The sequence below is a fragment of the Colletotrichum chrysophilum genome (assembly GCF_026319265.1).
Source record: "Colletotrichum chrysophilum strain AFK26 chromosome Unknown scaffold_169, whole genome shotgun sequence".
Lineage (NCBI taxonomy): Eukaryota > Fungi > Ascomycota > Sordariomycetes > Glomerellales > Glomerellaceae > Colletotrichum > Colletotrichum chrysophilum.
Window position 1 is genome coordinate 76,702 of NW_026517456.1, and position 19,530 is coordinate 96,231.

At 50.1% G+C, this 19,530-nt stretch overlaps 6 protein-coding genes across 6 annotated transcripts; 2 read left to right on the top strand and 4 right to left on the bottom strand.

The window, feature by feature from the left end:
* Positions 1-27: 27 nt before the first annotated feature.
* Positions 28-1,291, top strand: COL26b_012270 (uncharacterized protein; the record flags this gene model as incomplete). The annotated part of the gene is made up of 7 exons (XM_053184915.1): positions 28-93; positions 163-379; positions 437-487; positions 548-571; positions 622-729; positions 790-888; positions 951-1,291. 7 exons carry the CDS (start codon positions 28-30, stop codon positions 1,289-1,291), a joined length of 906 nt encoding a protein of 301 aa, XP_053031154.1.
* Positions 1,292-1,675: 384 nt separating this feature from the next.
* On the bottom strand, positions 1,676-2,878 carry COL26b_012271 (uncharacterized protein; the record flags this gene model as incomplete). The annotated part of the gene is made up of 1 exon (XM_053184916.1): positions 1,676-2,878. One exon carries the CDS (start codon positions 2,876-2,878, stop codon positions 1,676-1,678), a length of 1,203 nt encoding a protein of 400 aa, XP_053031155.1.
* A 3,282-nt stretch (positions 2,879-6,160) lies between these two features.
* Positions 6,161-7,768, top strand: COL26b_012272 (uncharacterized protein; the record flags this gene model as incomplete). The annotated part of the gene is made up of 3 exons (XM_053184917.1): positions 6,161-6,199; positions 6,276-6,455; positions 6,518-7,768. The coding sequence occupies 3 exons, from the start codon at positions 6,161-6,163 to the stop codon at positions 7,766-7,768; spliced, it is 1,470 nt and encodes a 489-aa protein (XP_053031156.1).
* A 5,052-nt stretch (positions 7,769-12,820) lies between these two features.
* Positions 12,821-14,615, bottom strand: COL26b_012273 (uncharacterized protein; the record flags this gene model as incomplete). Its single annotated transcript, XM_053184918.1, has 5 exons — positions 12,821-13,328; positions 13,386-13,550; positions 13,612-13,768; positions 13,843-14,197; positions 14,256-14,615. 5 exons carry the CDS (start codon positions 14,613-14,615, stop codon positions 12,821-12,823), a joined length of 1,545 nt encoding a protein of 514 aa, XP_053031157.1.
* Positions 14,616-16,315: 1,700 nt separating this feature from the next.
* COL26b_012274 (uncharacterized protein) lies at positions 16,316-17,250 on the bottom strand (the record flags this gene model as incomplete). The annotated part of the gene is made up of 2 exons (XM_053184919.1): positions 16,316-16,667; positions 16,721-17,250. 2 exons carry the CDS (start codon positions 17,248-17,250, stop codon positions 16,316-16,318), a joined length of 882 nt encoding a protein of 293 aa, XP_053031158.1.
* A 280-nt stretch (positions 17,251-17,530) lies between these two features.
* On the bottom strand, positions 17,531-18,465 carry COL26b_012275 (uncharacterized protein; the record flags this gene model as incomplete). Its single annotated transcript, XM_053184920.1, has 2 exons — positions 17,531-17,549; positions 17,855-18,465. The coding sequence occupies 2 exons, from the start codon at positions 18,463-18,465 to the stop codon at positions 17,531-17,533; spliced, it is 630 nt and encodes a 209-aa protein (XP_053031159.1).
* Positions 18,466-19,530: the final 1,065 nt, after the last annotated feature.

Here is a 19,530-nt window from a genome sequence, read left to right on the forward strand (position 1 = left end):
ATCGGGGACTTGATAATTCAGCAGCACATGTGGAATCTTGGTATGGCTGAGATTCCAAAGGCCACAAGAGAGGAGTTTATTCAGATTATGCAGGTAAGACTCCCGCGACCGGCTGCCGCGACCTAAGCCTTAGAAGTTGAACTGACGAGACGTGACACAAAGATGATCGTTCCTGGATCAATCCTCTACGTAACCTCTCTTTGGGCCATCAAAGTTGCACTTGTAATCTTCTACAAAAGAATTGCAGCACCAGCATCGAGACTTCAGATTGTATACAATGTTGCGATTGGCCTGCTCTTGGCGTCTTGGGCAACCATCTTCTTCCATATCATTTTCCAGTGTTACCCGCACGACAAGAGATGGTCAATGGATCCTAATTGTGAGTTAACAATAGGCACAACCAGACCGACGAACTTGAGATACTGACATCCTGCAGACCAATGCGATCCGAAGGACGCTGAGATCAACTACTGGTTGACGATTCTGCGTGAGAACCCCTCCAACTGATCGTCCTGACGACGCTTGGACTGTGCTAACCCCTACGCAGTAAACATCGGTTCCGATGTTGCCAGTAAGTCAAGAACATCGTGTTGCTACTTTTCCCCTTCTGATAAAACCCAGCAATCAGCTTGCCAATTTCAATGGTTCTCAAGTTGCAGATGAAGTTGAAGCAGAAGCTTGGCGTCGCCGCCATCTTCGCACTTGGTTTCTTCGTCATCGTTGCCAGCAGTAAGTTGAATTGCCTCGATGTCATGCCCTGGCAATTTGATTTCAATCTAACAATCACAGTTATCCGAGCATTCTACTCCAAGAAAATGGAGACAATGTTGACTTGCACTGTGTCTATGATCGAGACAGCTGTTGCAATCATCGCCGCATCCCTTCCAGGTACGCCGACCCTTAACCCATCATCTGGTCATCAGCGTCCATACTAACATATTTCTGTAAAGCACTGCGAACACTCTTTCTCGGGCACACCTCGACTCGCGGGACCACATCAAACTACCGCTACGGGAACTACGAACTCTCATCGGCCGCAATCGGCACCAGACGAACCCATCACAGCCGCCTCACAACCACCGTAGTTGGCGGAACACAGATCAGAGACAATGACTCGGACGAGGAACTGTTCAAGGAGGCCGGTCGGCTGAGTGCTTCTGGACGAGGAGCCTCTGTCACACCGACATCGGATAATCCAGGCGTTATCTCTGTCAGCACGACATTCCAGGTGCATCATGGGGCCAACGAAGAGGGCGCAATGTCCAAGGAGAGACTCGAACAGTACCCTTAGGGAGACCGAGATCTTTTTCTGCATTGGCCCTCCATATGCAACCTACCTTCACGCTCTAACGTACCATCATGCTTTGCACGCGTCACTTCCAAATACCCCTCGCCTCTTCGAGCAAATACCCCATACGTACCTAGTACTTCACAACGTCACCTAATACACACCGCATGATACTGCATCTTGTTTACGCATGGATAGAAATGACCGAAAAAACTCAATTGCATGATATCAACTAGTGTCGTTAATTCTTTCGTCGTAAGATTAATCATAGATCACCGGCAACCTCTCTCTTGTGTCCGTATCCTCGAGGCCAGTTCGGTCCCTTCTATCATGGTTTCTTCATTCCGCTTGCAATTGTCTCGTTATCTCTGTGGCAACTACCATCCATCAACGTACTGATCGCCAAGCGATAGCTGCTTCAAAGGTTGGCAGATCATCGCCAGACACCTCGAAGTCCTTTCCATCCTGCTCCTGCACGGAGATCTGAAGTGGCACGGATAGATTGATCTTCGTACCCGACGCAGCTGCATTGACACACAAGTGCAAAACGTATGTTCGGGCCACGAAGCAATTGTAAAAAGTCGGGAGGAACATTTTGTGGGTGGTTGGGAGTGCGACCGGGATCTCTAGACTTCCTTCCCACAAAGAGGACTGTCCGCCAGTATCAACATGCTGCCATTTGACTTCTACACCAGTCGTTGGCAGTTTGGTTGAAGTGATGTACTTCAACTCCTGCTTGATGCCGGTGGAGTCTCTTGCCTCGCCAAGTTCTGGGAGGGTCTTGATGGGGGCTCCGCTAAACCAGCTGATCGCTTCGAGCCTGATTTGACGAAGACTGATGTCTGGAGGTGTTGCACATGTCGAGTTCGATTTGAAAGCAAGGTGCATTGTCGCCGAAGTCGGAGAAACTTGCTGTCCAGCGATGTCTAAGACTGCTGATGCCGGCTGAACGATACTCGCTGTGACCTGGTCCCTTTGTGTCGACAGCAGGCTCTTCCGAGTGTACTTAGTCTTGCTCAGGCAGTATCGGGTATCTTGCTCAGTGATGCTTAAAGGTGGATCTTCCGGCAATGAGGGGAACACTTTGATGGGCTGGCTGATCTCGGTTGCGAGGCCTGCCTCGGAAGCACGCTTCTGCAATACACGAGCCACGATAGTGTATTCGACTCTAGCCATCACAGGTGACATGTCGTCTTTTCCCCAGTCACCCATGGTTGGTGGCAGCCGCATGTGGAGATCTTGAATGTGTCCACACTCCGAGGGGGTGCGGGCGTGACAAGTGTCATTGGATAGGGCGCGAGGGATTGTGAATTCAAACGGAATATGATAGGTCTGCCCGGCACGAAAGTTTCGGCCTGATGGATATGAATCCTCGTGAATAGGCATGTCCAGCCTCAGAAAATCATTGTCGATGATCTTGGGAGCAGGTAGCATATCGATCCGAGTGTGGGAAGTGCCAAGAAGGGCGATTTGGACGCAATTGAAAGGTGTATCCCTTTGGGTGCAAACTGATAGTGTTCCAGAGACCTTGGAGTTGCACGTGTAAATCTTGGACGTGTAGTGGTAGTCGATGCTGATGCTCAGCGCCATCTTGGGCATGTGCATAATGCGACGTGAATCGTGGCCCAGGATAGAAACGGAAGGGATTGAACCAGGACGTATGCACTTGGAGATACAAGTGGAACTGTCAGTATTTGTTGTTGTTGATATCATTCTCAAACACTGAAGTTGAAAAGAGTTGGTTGAAAGTCGTGATGAAAACGGAAGAACTGCAGGTTTTGGCGAAGAGGGGCGACAACACATGTTTTATACCACGAAACCGCTCAAATTCATGCCAGCATTTGTCGTTGCAATCAGGTAATGACTCGAATGATTGGGCTAACGAAAGTTTTCAAATCTTTCGGTGCGCGGGCGGCATTGGAACTTTGTCATTTCAACTCGGCTATACTCAACGTACACGGAAGTGGGTGGAGCGCCGGACTCGACTTGAGACCTCCGGGACCCACTCTCTCGGGACGGCTTAACGTACACGGTCGGGCCCCGCTTCCGGTCATCCAAGGCGGCCAAGCGCGCCCTTTTGTCGATGCCCTGACCCCCGCACCAGTCGATATTAGGGGGAAAGTACGTAATTGAAATCCGAAATTGCGGCAAAGGAGAAATTCCGTCCGCTGTTGCACGTGCCCGGGAAGTTTGCCTCAGTTGAGTTGCTTGGTGCGACCTCACGTAAACGGTAATTCTGCCGATGTGGCCAATCAAATGACATGGATTCTTCCCAAAAGACAGCTCCGGGTCACTTCCCGATGGTTTTCAAAGACTAAGTGGATCGCAGAGCATGGTAGCTTTCATCTAAACACCAAAATTGCCTTCAACGAATGACCCATGAGGACCCAGAGCATACACTTGAGGCATGTCTGCCCTTGCAACCTCCTCGAAGGTCTGTCCATCAAGACCAATGAGAATGCTGTGAGTTCCTTCCCGGTCGATGACAATAGTAAGAACTATGCCGTCATCCTCATCCGTTGCGCCAGGTCTTTGCACGAAGACTGGCTCACAAGGGCAACTCTCTCCGTTGTCTGGCTGCCATCGCTTGAACGTTCCAGTTTTCCAGTCGGACTTTGCTAAGCTCCCGAAAAACGCTGCTTGAACAACCTTTAGCCCGTTACCGAGTCGGCCAATTGGCACAGCTGTCCCCGGAGAGGGGCCGCCATTGCCAGCAGTGCAATAGACGTAGCGATAATTGGGGTCCATTGAGGCAACCTTGGCAATCCGCGGAAGCTCGCATGCCATTCCTGGTATTGACGCAGCGACTGTTACACGGCCGATGCGAGACGGATCGGCGTTGTCCACGCCGGCCATCTCGTACCGGACGAGAGTGCCGTCTTGAAAAGGCCGTGCTGGATCCACAATGTTGCTCAAACTGTACTCGCTGTACGATGGATAAGTTTCTTCGTAACTGCAAAGGTCGATGTGAATATTGACGGCGCCGGTTTGACGATCAACATAGTCGTATCCATTAACCGAATGGAAAAACATGAAGCCATCCTTTTGCGCATAAGTCGCGACGCTTTGGAACACAGTGTCAGTCAAAATTCAATGACGGTTGAGCTTCTACAGAGGGCACTTACTGCCTGCCGTCATTCTTATTCAAAACAAAAAATTGGGTCGGAGTGTTGGGCTCGAATTGGAGCATGTCTGACATTGGCTTCGTCGTATCGCTGACATCCATTTGAACCGGCTAAAATTTGGAGCTAAGCAAACACCTTTCGCAGAAAGTCATAGTTGATACATCACTTACATTCCTGATGAAAACCACATACTTGTCTGTCATCGCCAGAGAATGAATGTAACACGGCTTGCATGGGAGTGGCGTTTTCCAGAAAAGGGACGCAGGTTTTGATGCAATATTCAATGCAAAGACTGACATGATACCCTTCTCAGGGTCAATCAAATAATTGAAAGTTAGACCCCGGGTGCGATCTTTGGGTGGATGAGAGCAAATGCCGTAGCCAGACAGTTCTGGGTCGATTTGGGCATATGTGAGCATCCGCTTTGGCTCGAGGGTTCGCGCATCGCAGACTTGAAGGAGGTTGAAATCCGTCTGAACCAGGACCTGGATTGGTGCACTCTGTTAGCCATGTTTAGTTATGAGTAACCGTGACCTTACCTCTTCGGTCGCTGGGTCCTTTGCCTCGGGCCCTTTGGAGTGTGGATTGTCGTCCGGTGGAAGGTGCATCCCACGGCGAGGAACAACGTTTACATTTATCTCATCAGGCTCCATATACCCATTTGGAAGATAGAGAGATTGCTGCAAAATGTATTAGCTCGTCAGTGGCTTGAGAGAATACTGCTCTACTGACTTGAGCTCCCAGCAGTGCCGAACACGGATCTTGCGTGTACTTAAGAGGCGTGTTTGGATTGAGACCGAAGACGTTGGTGGAAAGATAGCCATCTCGTTTAGCCCTCCTTACAACCCCCTCAGACGTGTATCGGCTCGTATAATGAACATTCCCATCCAACATCTGAAACTTATGAAGCATGCCGAGGCCGTCAAAGAAATGCTGGATGATAGCTCTAGGCTTTGAACCATCTTCAGATAACGGGACAGTAAAACGTCCTGGCCCGATTCTGCATTCACCGTCAGCAAAATTCTTTGTCCATCATCTTCTTCAACCTTCGCATAGACTAACCGAATAAATGTGCCCTTCAGCCATGACGGCCATGTGCCCGCAGTAGTGCACTGGGTCTCCGTAGTTGTTTCGGGGACATCACGAAGGTATGGAGGTAAGTACTTCAGATCCTCTTCGGGCAGGAAGTACTGATTGTAACCTGGACTGGGTTTCTGACTGACAACCATGGTTTAGATCTCCTAAATTACTGCAGCGTAGCCAAGATTTGCTCCTTGAAACCTGCAGGATATTGATAACGTTGGATCCACGATGCAGCATTCTTGCGCACCTAGGGCCGTCAATAAATCACACAGCCAACGCAATGCCCGGTCGAATGCATTACAACCCCGCGTCTCCGCAGTTCCCCATACTCCGAGCCCGATTACGATCTGCCGCGCGCTGCAGAGTGGGCACGGGCCGGCGCGTGTGCGGGGTGACATCCGGGGTTTGGAGCTTCTCCCCGAGCACTACTTCAGACTTTATCTCCCCGATAGCTACCTCGAGGCCAATAGTACGTGTCCTATTGGAAACTGTATTGTTGGTAGAGTGATAGGTGATTGTAAATACAATGGTTCACGATGTCGTTAAACAAGGCGTCGCGCAGCTGTTGATAACCTAGTCTTTGAGGGACTATGCAAAATTAGAGGTCGGCTTGCTCGCTGTCTTGAATCGCAAAATCGCTCTCAATCTTCAAAGACTGGGCAAAATGTCGTCTGATATTCCCATAACTAGCTCCTCGGTGATGGTAGGTTTCCTTCATTGTAACTCATCGCGCCGGACCTCTGCTTGAACTATGAAAACTAATTTAGAATCGTACGCAGCATTGGCCATTGTCATGGAGAATCTGGATTCTCCTCAACGTCAGCTTTTACAACCTTCTGGGGAATGCATTTGCGGCTGGGGTGTCTCCCTTGTTCTCCCTGATTATCAAAGAGCTTCATTGTACCTCTGAAGAAGCATCGCAACTGTCAACCTACGTACTCCTGACCCTTGGTTTGTCGGTAAGTTCCATAGAGCATAATCATACAGAGAAGACACAGAGACTAACGGAGCCCGTCATTAGAATATACTCGCACTCCCGGCCGCCTCATTGATCGGCAAACGCTACACGATCCTGATATCCTTACTATTCTTCCTCGCCTTCTGCCTATGGGGTGCTGAGGCACCGACATTCAACTCTCTCAGAGCTTCAAGGACTTTAGGCGGTCTAGCTGGTGGCCTCGTCGAGGCTCTAGGCCCAAGCATCGTTGCGGAAACCTTCCCAGAAAGCCAATTAGCCAGTGCCATGGTGGTCTACGTTGGACTCCTGGCCGCTGGTTCGAGCTTGGGACCAATTGTCGCTGGAGTTGTGGCCGAGGGAGTGAATGACTGGAGATGGTACTTCCGCATTCTCGCGGCCCTCATTTTCGTCACACTCCTAGGATCGCTCCTAATGCTTCCGGAAACACGGATCGACGATCAAACACCCATCGAGGTCTCAACCGACAATGAGGACAATCTCAAGCGCTTAGGTTCCAACTTGAAGTATACGGAAGTCGAAGAAGCTCGTCAGAGAACCGGGAATGAGCTCCTGTCGACCAAAAGACAATGGTGGCTCAGATCCTTTACTGGCGCCTATGTCGACATGAACTGGAAACTCGCAATGACTAGTTTTGTTCAGCCAGTGCAGCTTCTTGTGGCCCCGCAGGTTCTGATCACCACCCTGGTCTTCGGGTTCACGATCGGCTGGACTGTTCTCGTTTCCATCCTCGTGGCCGTTGTCTACGCACAGCCACCCATGCTCTGGACAGCTCGTCCCGTAGGCCTCCTTAGCGTTGGAACTCTACTTGGTCTCCTGATAGGACTTCCAATCGGCGGTGCTCTAGCGGACTTCTTGTATGGGAAGGCAGCCAGGAAAAACAAGCACATGCCGAACCCGGCCTCTAGACTGCCGGCTGTTGTCATTGGTGGAATCATCAGCCCTGCTGGGTGCATTGTGATCGGTTACGGCTTGAACTCTCCAGATAATTGGATTTCAGTGAGTGTCGGCTGGGGAATGTTGGCTACGGGGTTGACATGCTCGGCCAATGTTTTGCTGACGTATGCCGTTGACACCATGCCTTCTCGGGCCAGTCACATTGGAGTTCTGGTGAACTTGATCAAGAACTGTATCGGTTTCGGTGTGTCTTATGCCGCCATCACTTGGATGGAGCGAATGGGCCCTGTGAAGCAATTTGGCATTATGGCAGGTGTTCTGTGGGCGCTTTATCTGCTGGTCATCCCCGTCTACTTTTTCAGCGAAGTCATCATTCGTAGGACTGCTAGTCTCGCTTGATCTGTTCCCTTGGAACATTGAGGTCGAGAGTGTAGGGAGCGGCTTGAGTGTGTTGACAACGGTGTTGTAGACATTGAGAATAGATACGGTTTGCATGGAGTTTTGATAGTTTGCTTTTCATAATGAAAAAGAAAAATGAATCAAAAAAAAGTTGAAAATGTACAGAAAAGGGTGGAGGGGGATGATTCAACATTCAAACCCTTCGATATTTAATGCCTTGTGAATCATGGGTATGGGACGAAGTTGTTCAGAAACCATGCCACTCTCTCACCTCTACTGGCAGTTTTGTTGTAATTGGTCAAATGTTTTTCATTTAAAGCAGCTCTATTTACACAGAATTCTTCTGCCGGTTCACTCTCTAACACAGACAGCCATTATGGTCGGTCGCTCAAGCAGATACCAAGCTCTCTACATCCATGTCGGAGGAACGATAGAAACCTAAGCTCTTGAGCATGGGCGAATCATCAAACCGGTACAAGTAAACCGGCTCTTGCAGTCCCTGGTCGGCGAAATGCTGGTAGGGATACCATGAAGGAATACAAAAAGTGTCCCCCTTTTTCCACTGGAAAACTTGATCGCCGATGCGGCTGTGTCCAGAACCCTCAACAACGTGATAGACTGAAGACGCAGTCTCTTGAACCAGCGGTGATTTCGCACCGGGTGCAATGCGGGCGGCTTTCCCTCCTAGGATCTTGCTCACTGACACGGCGTAAGTAAACAAGTCGGGTTCAAAAAATTGAGGCTAGAGGAAAGCTTAACGCACCTTCAGACCCGTCGGCATGCAAGTATCTACTTGTAGCAAAGTCGCCGCCCTCAGAGTCGAGCGCAGCTTTCATTCGGCTCCATGGGAAGACAATGGGCGATTGGGAGGTGTCGACATTATCGGCGGGATAACGGGGGGCCGAGAAATGCTCAACAAAGTGAACCGGGAAATGGGTGAAGTTGGGCAAATCAAGACCATCGAGCCAAATCATTGGTCCCGATCCATCCTTTCCATGGTCGTGCCAGTTCCACGTGGGGGTCAAAATGACATCCCCACGATTCATCTGGATACGCTTACCATGAACAGCAGTAAAGCCGCCCTGGCCCTCAATGATGAATCGCATTGCGAAGGCGGTATGGCGATGGGCTTTTGCTGTCTCATTGGGCATGACTAGCTGCAGCCCAGCGTAGATTGTATCAGTCGTGAAGGGTGCATCTCGTGTGCGAGTCAGCTGCGCCCGACAGAGCGAACAGAGCGAATCTCGGCTCTCTTACCTCGAGATGGGTTCACAAGCATCAAAACCCTGCGCTCGGCTTGGTGCTCATTCACAAGTTTCCCGGCTTGCAAAAGAGTTGGGCGAATTTCTGAGTATTTCCAAATGAAAGGTGTGCATCTTGGGTTTGGCAGAGGTGGATTCAATCTCGACATCTGAAGCCACAGCGGCTTTGTGTGGCTGGCTTCAGCTGCCTGCAGCATCTTGGCCGTCTCATCCTCGGCTGGCTTGGGTTGCGTGTAAGTCTCGGTTGCTGTTGTAGAAGACATAATTGCGATCTGATTGCGCGTGGGTGGTCTGTTGGCACATGAGGCGATTGCGGACTGAATCTTTAACCTTCGACGAAGATTATCACAGAGTCAAAACGTGCCATAATATGAACGTCGATCAAGAATGCCTTTCTCCTTGCTGTTGCTGCAGTCGCCAGATGCGATTTGTCCCAAGCTTTCCGAGGCTGGTAACAAGTGAAACTCCAGGGTATCCGGGGACAATAGTCTATCTCCGGCGAAAATGGCTGGCAGCTCTCAGCACTGACGCCCAAAGCTCCGCTAAACGTCTCGAGCCACCTCACAAACTGTGGCTTAGGTGGACACAAGCTTTGGCGATCCCTAACTCCCCGCCCACAACGTCTTCCCCTTCCGGGGATATCGACATCTTTCTCTCTAAATCCCCGCCTCTATCGTGTCCGTAGCTCTGCAGCGAAGAAGATTCTGCAGGCAGAAAGGCAGCAGATACAGCCGATGGAGAACCTCACCCCTCCAGTCGCAAACGTCCGGAAGCGGAAGCGGATTCCGATCGCCTGCAGTGCTTGTCGGGCCCGCAAGTCACGGGTAAGTCACCTGCCCTAATCGATCAACGGAGATGATTCTCGGCGCTGGCCTATGATGGTCTTTCTAGGGGTCCCTAGCAGCTAATATGGAATCTGTGTTTGAAAGTGCGACGGTGCGAGACCGTCGTGTTCGGCATGTGTTGAACAAGCCATCGACTGTGTCTATGCTGTGAATTCTGGGCCAAGCAACGCTCTGGTGCCCAAACAGTATGTCTCACTAAGGAACCCCGTGTGAAGAATGGAATGACCAATCTGCAATCTAGATACCTCGAGCAAGTCGAAAACCGACTAGCAGATGTCGAAGAGGAAATTGGCCGGCTGAAACGACTCGTCCCCAACGCGATCCCCAATGGAAAACAACATGTGATTCATTCCCGTAGCACCTCGTCGCGTCGCGACCATCCATCTGAAAGCCCTTATGGGGAAGACTCCCTTCACGTCGAAGACGGAAGCTTGCCCGGTATATCCCCAGATGCCACAGATGGGGTGGGCACTATTGAGTTCGGCAATGAAGAGACATGGGCCTATTTTGGTATGATGCTGTCATTAATAACACGCTGTTTTCGTGACCTTGTCAGTTCCCCATTTACTGACCTTATTGTATCATAGGCCCCTCATCCAACATTGCTTTCACTCGAATCATCCGTCGGACTTTGAGCCATTTGCTTCACAATGCGCAGAAAAGTCAACAACCCGGGGTTGTCTCGCCTGATCGAGATGCACAGCAACATATTCTTGCTGTTTCTAGATCAGAATCCCCCATAGACGATTCTTACGACTATAGGAAACTAGAGACACCCGCAGAAGCGAGTCGTCTTCCACCCGAGCCAGAACTAACACGTCTCATCCGCCAGTTCTTCTCCGACACTGGACTTCTGTTTCCTTATGTCCACGAAGACAGCTTTTGGAAAAACTACACACAGTTCCGAGCGACAGGGTTGAAGAATGCTAGACATTCGTGGCTTTCATTATTAAACATGATTCTTGCTATGGCGACAAGCACAGCTAATGCAGACGGACTCGGGCTGAACGATAGACAAGCCATCTCAGAGGTCTATTACAGGCGTGCTAAGGTGCTCTCGATGAGTCAGATGGGCGCCACAGCCAACGTCGAAGCAGGTATGATGCCACTCTTGCCCTAGTTGACCGAGGCATGGACCATCACTGACTGCTTGCTCAGTTCAAGTTATGCTTTTGATGTCCCAATATCTGCAGGGTAGCCAACGGTCTATCCAAACATGGGCCATTCATGGGATTGCAGTCAAGGCCGCAATGGAACTGGGGCTCCACTCCCAGCTTGCTCTTCAGAGATTCGATCCATTGGAAAGAGAAATAAGAATCCGTACATGGTATGGGTGTGTTGCGCTCGATAGGTTTGTTTTCTTGATTCAACGCTGCTGCTATCGACTCTCTCTCATGCTGCAATAGGACATTGAGCTTAACGTTCGGAAGGCCGCCGATCGTTCCACAAATCTACATTCGCACACCTCAGCCGAGTCACTTTATCCCATATCCAGACAACTCCAAGATTCTTCGATGGTCTCAAAATGAAAACAGCACTCTCTTTTGGAACGGATCTTTGTACGCCATTGCTGCTGACTATACCTCTGTCAAAAGTTGATTTGGTGGTTGACCAGTTCCACAGGACTTTGTATGGTGTTACGGCATCGGTTATTGATGAACTTTACGAGAGCAACCTTGGCTCTAGCGTGACACCACTTCCGCCGGCGAATATCGTGTCGACCGTGATCCACACTGGACAGAAACTAGCTGCCTGGCAAGCATCACTTCCAACGTCCATGCGGCTTGTTGAACCTTCAGAGATATGTGACTCAGCGGAAAGTCCAATATCACTCAAATTCCGAGTTATCCTGACTCTTCGGTACCACAACCTGCACATATTGTCTCATAGGCCCATCCTGGATCGCTGCCTGCAGGCTCTTGACGGAACTCCGCAGACAGATCAAGAGACGGCAACCCTTCAACAAGGATGGTACCTTAGTAAGGACGCATGTCTTCAGTCTGCGGAAAGCATCATCCGCCTTGTTGAAGCTTGCAAGTCTTCAAGTGACAAGCAGCCTACCATTTCCTATCTTGGGGCTTGGTGGTTCAGTCTTTACTTCAGTACGTACTTTCTCCCTGACCAAGATTCCACCTAATGCTCTCTTGTAGCCTTCAATGCGGCGTTGACGATTGTTGCCATTAAAATGATCGAGGAAAGATCTTCGCCATCACCGTTTGATCGAAGCTACTCCAACGCCACTGAGCGCCTCGACGAGGTGCTGAAGGATGCGGTGAATTGCATAGCACGCCTAGACAATCAAAACCAAATGGTCGAAAAGTGTGCCAAGTTCACCGCGACCTTGATCTTCCTTGTACAGAGCCTCTCAGCAGGTAGGAACTATCAAAAGTATCGGGGAGATTCGGATCCAGCTAACAACCAATTAGTTCCGGCGAGAGACAATGGCATAGTCCCGGATGCGCCAATCCAGGTGATCCCTCCCACCGGGGAAGTGCTTCCAGTCAATGTTCCAGCAAACAATGGCATGGACGAAGCCTTTGCGGATTTAATGAACTTTCTCCCACCAAATTTCAATGACTTCTCTGCGTCTAGTGGGCCGTTTGCAATGTCTGAGCTGATGGATGACTTTGCGACTGGGGATCTTTTCTGGTAGTTTAGCTGCGAATGCCACAGAACCTCCCGATCCTTCGGCCGCATTCTAGAGACTGAGGACTGGTTGCTTCCATAATTCTTTGCGTGCATTCGATGTATCAAGTTTGGGGAAACTTGGGATGAATCAGCAAAAACGAACTTATAACGTAGAATTATCAACATCGCCTCTGCGTGGTGACCACCGCAAATCATTCTGATTATATATAGGTCGAACATTCTTCAATAAGCATAGGTAACCATGTGGGAACTTTCTGTGATAGCAATTCCACAACGCTTGTTCTAATTTAATGCCCCTAATCACTCGAGCACTCAGACGTTCGAGTCATCTCCCGTCGCCACTGCTCTTCCATGATGACCTCGGCATCGTATCCGTATGCCCATGACTGCGTTAGCGGATCGGACCACTGATTTGGACTGCTAGCAAATCTTCTTCCTTCAACTTCAGGCTGCATCGCCGCATCTCGAGCTCGTTGTTCAGGTCCATCCTTGAAATGCCACAAAAAGGCATTCACCATGCTTGCCTCCTGCATCATGGAAGTCCGCCGTTTTCTTTCCTGCTGGAATACCTGCAAAGCAAGTCCAAGTTGATCCTGGCTTGTGATGTTGCTGAGCGCTACAGCCAAGGCAGCACCATCTTCGACTGCCATCGCGGCGCCCTGTGACATGTATGGAAGCATGGCATGGGCGGCATCGCCGAGAATGACCATCCGAGAGGACTCCGCAACCCAGTTATGGAGGGGGTCACCTGCCATCAGAGGCCACTTAATTGTTTGGTCAATGAGCTCAATGATTTTGGTGAGTCTATCGGATAATTGTTAGTTCTGTTGATCGCAGATAAAAGAGAGCACCAGCACTTACTGATTGTCCCAGCCTTGAAACTCGGCCCGCATCTCCTTGAGCACATCGGCCTGGCCTTTTTGCTGCCATGTCGAAGGGTCTCGACAGTCCCTATGAGAAAGCACCATATTGAATGACTCTCCAGCGGCGATTGTGTAGGTCATGACGTGGCGATCCTCTCCGATCCTGTATCCCATTGTCAGCGACATAGAAATGACGCAGTTTGTCTATCGAACCGTTGACATACCACACGTGGAGACCCGGCTTTTCCAAAAGCCATGAGATTTCGGGAATCTTTCGCATTTTACTGACATCGACCGTGGCTCTGTATACAGCAAAGCCAGTGTACTTAGGTCCATGTCCCTCGCCATACGGTACGAGATCCCTAGCAACAGATTTGACTCCTATTCAAGCGTTGTTTTGTCAGTGTAAGTGTTGAATGGCGTGAATATGGTAAATGAATGAACAAGACACTCACCGTCAGCTGCAATGATGATGTCTGCAGAGACGACTTCACCGTTGCACAACGTAGCAGTTGGTGCCAGAGGATTGTAGTTGGCAACCCTGCTGTCAAGGCGTACGGTGACTCCAAGGTCCAGCGCCCGCTTGTACAGTGCAGAGTGAAGATGGGCTCGGTGCGCTACGTAATACGGAGCGCCACAGAGCTCTACAAAGGTTTGGGACAGGTCGGTAAACCCAATGCGCTCGCCGTTCTCCCATCGTCGAAAAGAGATTCCGTCTGGTCGAACCGCCTGCTCGGCCATGACATCCATGACTCCCCATCGCTGAAGAAGTTTACTCGAGTTAGGTGGAATCTGGATGCCAGCGCCGACCTATTCCGAGTTATTAGATGTTCCATCTTTGAGGGATTCGCTTGTCTTTTATTCTTACCTCTGAGAGAAGCGTAGCCTGCTCCAAAACAGTCACTTTGTGTCCCTTTCTAGCAAGAGCAACTGCGGTTGCCAGACCACCAAGCCCAGCACCCACTATAAGAGCATCTAGAGGAACGATAGCCTGAGCCACATCACCGACAACGCCCGCCTCGGTTTCCAGCGTTCGGAGAAACTTAAGGCAGTTGGATGGGTACGATGGTGCGGTTGGTATGTGGCAGTTGCTCGAGCCTTTGACAGGGGCACGAGTCGCGTTACCGTTTGCATGGTCTTTCAACGAAAGCGACTCAGGTGTTGAGCCCAGCGACTTCAACGACGTCGTCTTCGGAGGCACTGTCTGTAGCTCTGTTACAGAAGGCATTTTGCAATGAACAGTAGTCGGCGTTGAATGTCCGTTGGCGACAGGATTGCTTCCAATTAGAATGATGATGATGCCTTGTTGTGAACTTTTACCATCCGCACCGTCTCAGTTCAGCTAGTTTCATATGAGGAAGGCATCGCCTCAGTTGAACTGCTGATGTGGATCTGGTGTCGTGTGGTTCAGTTTTCCCCAATATGCTGGTCGATTTCGAAGGAACCCATTATCTCCCCGACAGACCTTTTACTGGGAACCGTATGATTTTCCCCGCATTATGCTCTCGGAGATTCAACGACCGCCTAATCTCCTTTTCTTGGTAGACCTGAAAGCCGTACTGCTGGGTTCGGTTGGTGGCAATCGATGGGTCGGGGACTTAGCTCTAACCCCGCCCGGCATTGCCAGCCTCAACACCGACAGCGGTGTCACAGTCCCCCGATAACGGCACTTTGTGACGGTTAACCACGTCTCAAAAGCCAGCGACGAGTCTTGTTCGCTGATGATATCAGTGTTAATTCGCACGATAATTCAAACAATACGAACAAAAGCGCCAACTTTTATTCCCGACATGCACGTGCCCTGGAAAAGACTTATTCGTTTCGTCGCCGACGACGGAAGAATACTTCGAGGAGAGCCAATCTTACCCAATGATGACTTTGATCTCGGAAACACCACTGAAGACACCAAGCTGCAGGCAAAGGTCATTCAAGGCTCCGACATATACGACACCACAGGCCAACTTCAAGTCACCGACGAGATCGTGACAGTGAAGAAGTTGCTCGGGCCCTTGACCCCGGAAGATGTCCCAATCCTCAGATGTGTTGGTTTGAACTACGCCACTCATAGTAAGCCATCCTCGTTTCAAGAGAGACAGTCTTGACTTACTCCATTACAGTCAAAGAAGCTGGCCGTAAGCCACCACCTTTTCCCTCAATTTTCTTCAAACCAAACACTACGGTCTTTGATCATGGAGACGACGTTATTGTCCCCAAGATTTGCCAAAATGACCAAGCAGACTATGAGGGTGAGCTTTGCATAGTCATAGGCAAAGATGCGAAGGATGTGACAGTGTCAGAAGCCTTCGATTTTATTGCCGCTTACACTTGCGGCAACGACGTGTCATCTCGGAAATTGCAGCGCGATCCTGCGTTCGCTGGCAATGTGCCTCAATGGGGATTCTCTAAAGGCTTCGATACTTACGCCCCCCTTGGACCCTGTCTGGTCAGGCCCGACTTAGTGGGTGATCCCGAAGCTCTGCTTCTACGCACAACTGTCGACGGGGAAGAAAGGCAAAAGGAGATGATCTCTGATCTGTTATTTGACTGCGCCTATCTTATTTCATACCTTTCTTCAGGCACCACACTGCAGAAAGGTTCGGTCATAATGACAGGAACACCTGGAGGTGAGTTTAGAAAATCATCGCTTGAGCCCCCTTAGATGCTGATGTGAGGAATCCGAAAAGGAGTTGGAGGAAGCTTGAAGCCGCCTAAGTGGCTCTTACCTAGATCCAAAATGGAAGTCAGCATCACGAATATCGGAACGTTGAGGAACGGCGTCAAGTTTGCATAGACATGACCAAACTTCGCCATTTCGGTCCGCATTCGCGATCATGGCTCGACAACCGTGGATTAATAGTTTCCAAGATGTGTTTGATCTTGAGTCTCATGGTCATCACAACCACTCACTATTACATATACACATTACTGTCATCTGTCCGAACTTCGAAGGACCCACTCTTCGCCCCGTCTCTCGAGACCTCCCACAATACCGTGAGCTCTGAGGTGAGGTATCTGAAGCTCACTGTCCCTGTTGCGCATATCCATCTCCTGTTGTTCCCTCATGAGTGCGGTCTTCTCGTCGGGGTTCATAGCAAGGAATGCTGGGAGTGGAGACCCTTTGACAATCTCAATGTCCAATCCAGCAGTCTGAATGATGATGATCAGAAGCGTAATGATTGAAAGTCCAACCTGAGCCGCCAGCAGTGTCAACCACGGCCATCGGATGGAGACGAAGACTTCGTCTTGCCAAGCACTCCCGCTCTCATTCGTAGTAAGCAACCTGTGTTTTTGTGAGCCTTTGACCATAGATATACTATTGCCGAGAGTTCTTACGCGTTTGTAAGTCCGCTTGCGATGTTTTGAGTCAGATTCATCAGTGTTATGAAATATGCATCGTCCAACTTCTGCGATTCGTTCAACGGGTTGATGCCGATAGCTGCTCTTGAGAGAGCTGTTCCGTATATCTCCGAGCCGTTGTTAAAGGTGTAAGCCCCCAGATCGATGTAATACCCGACCAATGTGTTTGATAGAGCCCCCGCTATGTTGTCTGGGCCCATACCACTAGCAACGTACTGCTTCCCGGGACTGTCCGGCGACGTCAGATAGGTGCCGTTGATTGTCATGTTGTAGTTCTGTACGAAGACCTCTCCGAGGTTAGGCTTCGTGTACGAGGCCACTTGCTGAGTTATAGGCACATTGTTCTGGACTGTTACGTTGTACGTATTGACACACCAGTGCATCATGATCTCATACGCTCGAAGTTGTGTGGGGGCAGGACCGTAGAGAACAAAGAAGTTGAAGAGCTCTGCCTTGATGATGTCCGTATCGTTGTACGAAAGACTCGTGCCTGTGGAAATGTTCATATTGTGATACCCATAAGCACTTCGTTGCATCAATACGCCGTTGGGCAATGTTGCGTTTGTGCCGGCCTTAATGGGATCTCCGTCTGTTGTTAAAAGATTTGTTACATCTGCCTTGTACGTTAGTCCCGATTAACGCATACATGTAAGTAGGCATTATGCCGAGAATAGTACGAACTCTTCATGTCCACGCAAACAGCAAGAGTACTAAAACTTGGCCATGTGCAGTTGTTGGTTCGGCAGCTAGGTTGATGATACGGCATCACTTCATCTGGAGGAGTGTTCAAGGCTCGAGGTATAGCCTGGTTGATGGGAAACATGATGTCTCCTGTGATTTGTTAGTTCGCCAAAGACTGACAGGGGGGATAGAACATAACTCACGAACTGCATTGCCGTTTGCTGTTGCCCAAAAGTATCCATCATTTCTCATTGTCAACGCGCTGTCATTTGCTGGCAAAACAGTATGTCGGGTTGGGTATGTGACAACGGACTGAGTCAGAGTCGACGTAGCAATTCCAGATACGAGGATGATAGCGGACATGATACCTATGATTCTGTTATATGGTCAGTATTATTCGAAAGCAACAAGGTAAGGTAAGGTACTGACCTTCCCTTCGTTGTGACAAGCAACTTCAAGCTCCCCCAAGGTCCTCTGCTGGCTTCGTCGAAGACGCGAAAATCTGCCAACGGTCTCGGCGACTTCTTGTACCAATTCCACTTGTACTGCGACAAGCTTTCCATGACCGGTAGGATGAAAGCAGTCCGACAGATGGTCGACACAAAGGCGATGACAGTATTGAGCGTTAGACCTGATGGCCAACTTGGCAATGGTCTGCCATCGTAGGAGTTCAACAAAGTGACCAATACAATGACGCATATGAGGCTGATGATGGACCACGCGATCTCCTGCCACCACCCTCGTAAGACGTAGAATCTTGGGCGTTTTCTGCGTATTGACCTCTCCTTGCTCTTGTCGGCGCTGCTGGTTTTGACAAGTTCGTATTCGCTTTCACGGGTCCCGAATGTGGTGCTAGATTTTGGCTCCTTGCTCTCCCTATCTTGGCGGTGGTCTCCTGAAGATTGTGCCCCTGTGTTGTTCTCTGGGCTCCAGTCGTAGACTTGAGTATCGGCCGAAGCGAGCAAAAGGGCTTCATCATACCCCAGCGGTGGCACGTAGGACGGAGTAGGCTTGCGCCTGATGTGGTCTCCCTGGTTCATCGCGAAAAAAAGCTTTTTGCTGTGCCGCCGGGAGCTGGCGCCTGGGGTGGTGTATTGCTGCAAGTCTATCGACAAAAGAGATCGATCCCGTCCAGCCCATTCAGCCCCTGCCAAAAAGACCCAATACCGGGGGCAGCTCTGCTTTAAAGTCAGCCAAGCCCCGTAAGACCACGGATGTCATCGCCACAGTGGGAGCTTGGAGGTCGCAGTGCAGGGTAAGCACTACTCCAAGTTCGGGTAAGCTACCCAAGCACCGTTTGATCCTTCGCACAGCCAAACATTCTTTTCGCGGCTGCCTAGGTCTTACCCGACACTAGCAGTAAGCTGGCCTATTTCTAGCGCATGATCAGGGGCAGGGCTCGCTGCAGTCGCTCGTCTCAGAGGAGCCGTAATTGCTTATTTCTGAAAGCCGTCACGGAATGTCAAATTCCATTCAGGATCAGCGCCGACGTGTCTGATGATCAGTAGCTGACTAGAGCTGCCTAGCTCGATTGACCGTGACCTCTGAGGCCAAGCCTTCAATGACAAGATATCATCACCAAAGCTTTCGTTCACAAAGTAATTTTGCATCAATTCAGTTCGGCGCGCGATAGTTGAATATCCCTGGGACACCTAGCTCAAATGTTGAGTCTTTAAGGCTATGTTTTGGCCGTCCGTAGGTCGCAAGCCTACAGCTCGGCAATACTTGCATCTATCTATTTTCACGACGCTTTCCGGAACGCCCGATACGTTCCCGCGAGCATCTAGTAGCGTTGATAGTTAATCTAGACTTGCCTTTGTTCATTGCGTTGGTTCGCTATCACCTTTAAAGCCAAGCGCAGTAATCATTGATAGGAGACTAGGGGCTTGGTTCCAAAGGTATATGTGATGTAAACCATCTTAGCCAAGCGATGGATGAGTTCATATCTCTTGTAAAGTTCCTGAAGATATTGTCACGGGCTAGAGCCCGGATTGATATCTCCGGCTTCGCCGGAGCAGTTACCGAGATCCGGCTCCGTTGGACCCACTATTCTGCCGCAGTACGCCGCCTAACCCGGCCTGCTTCACCGCTGTTAGGTGCCTACC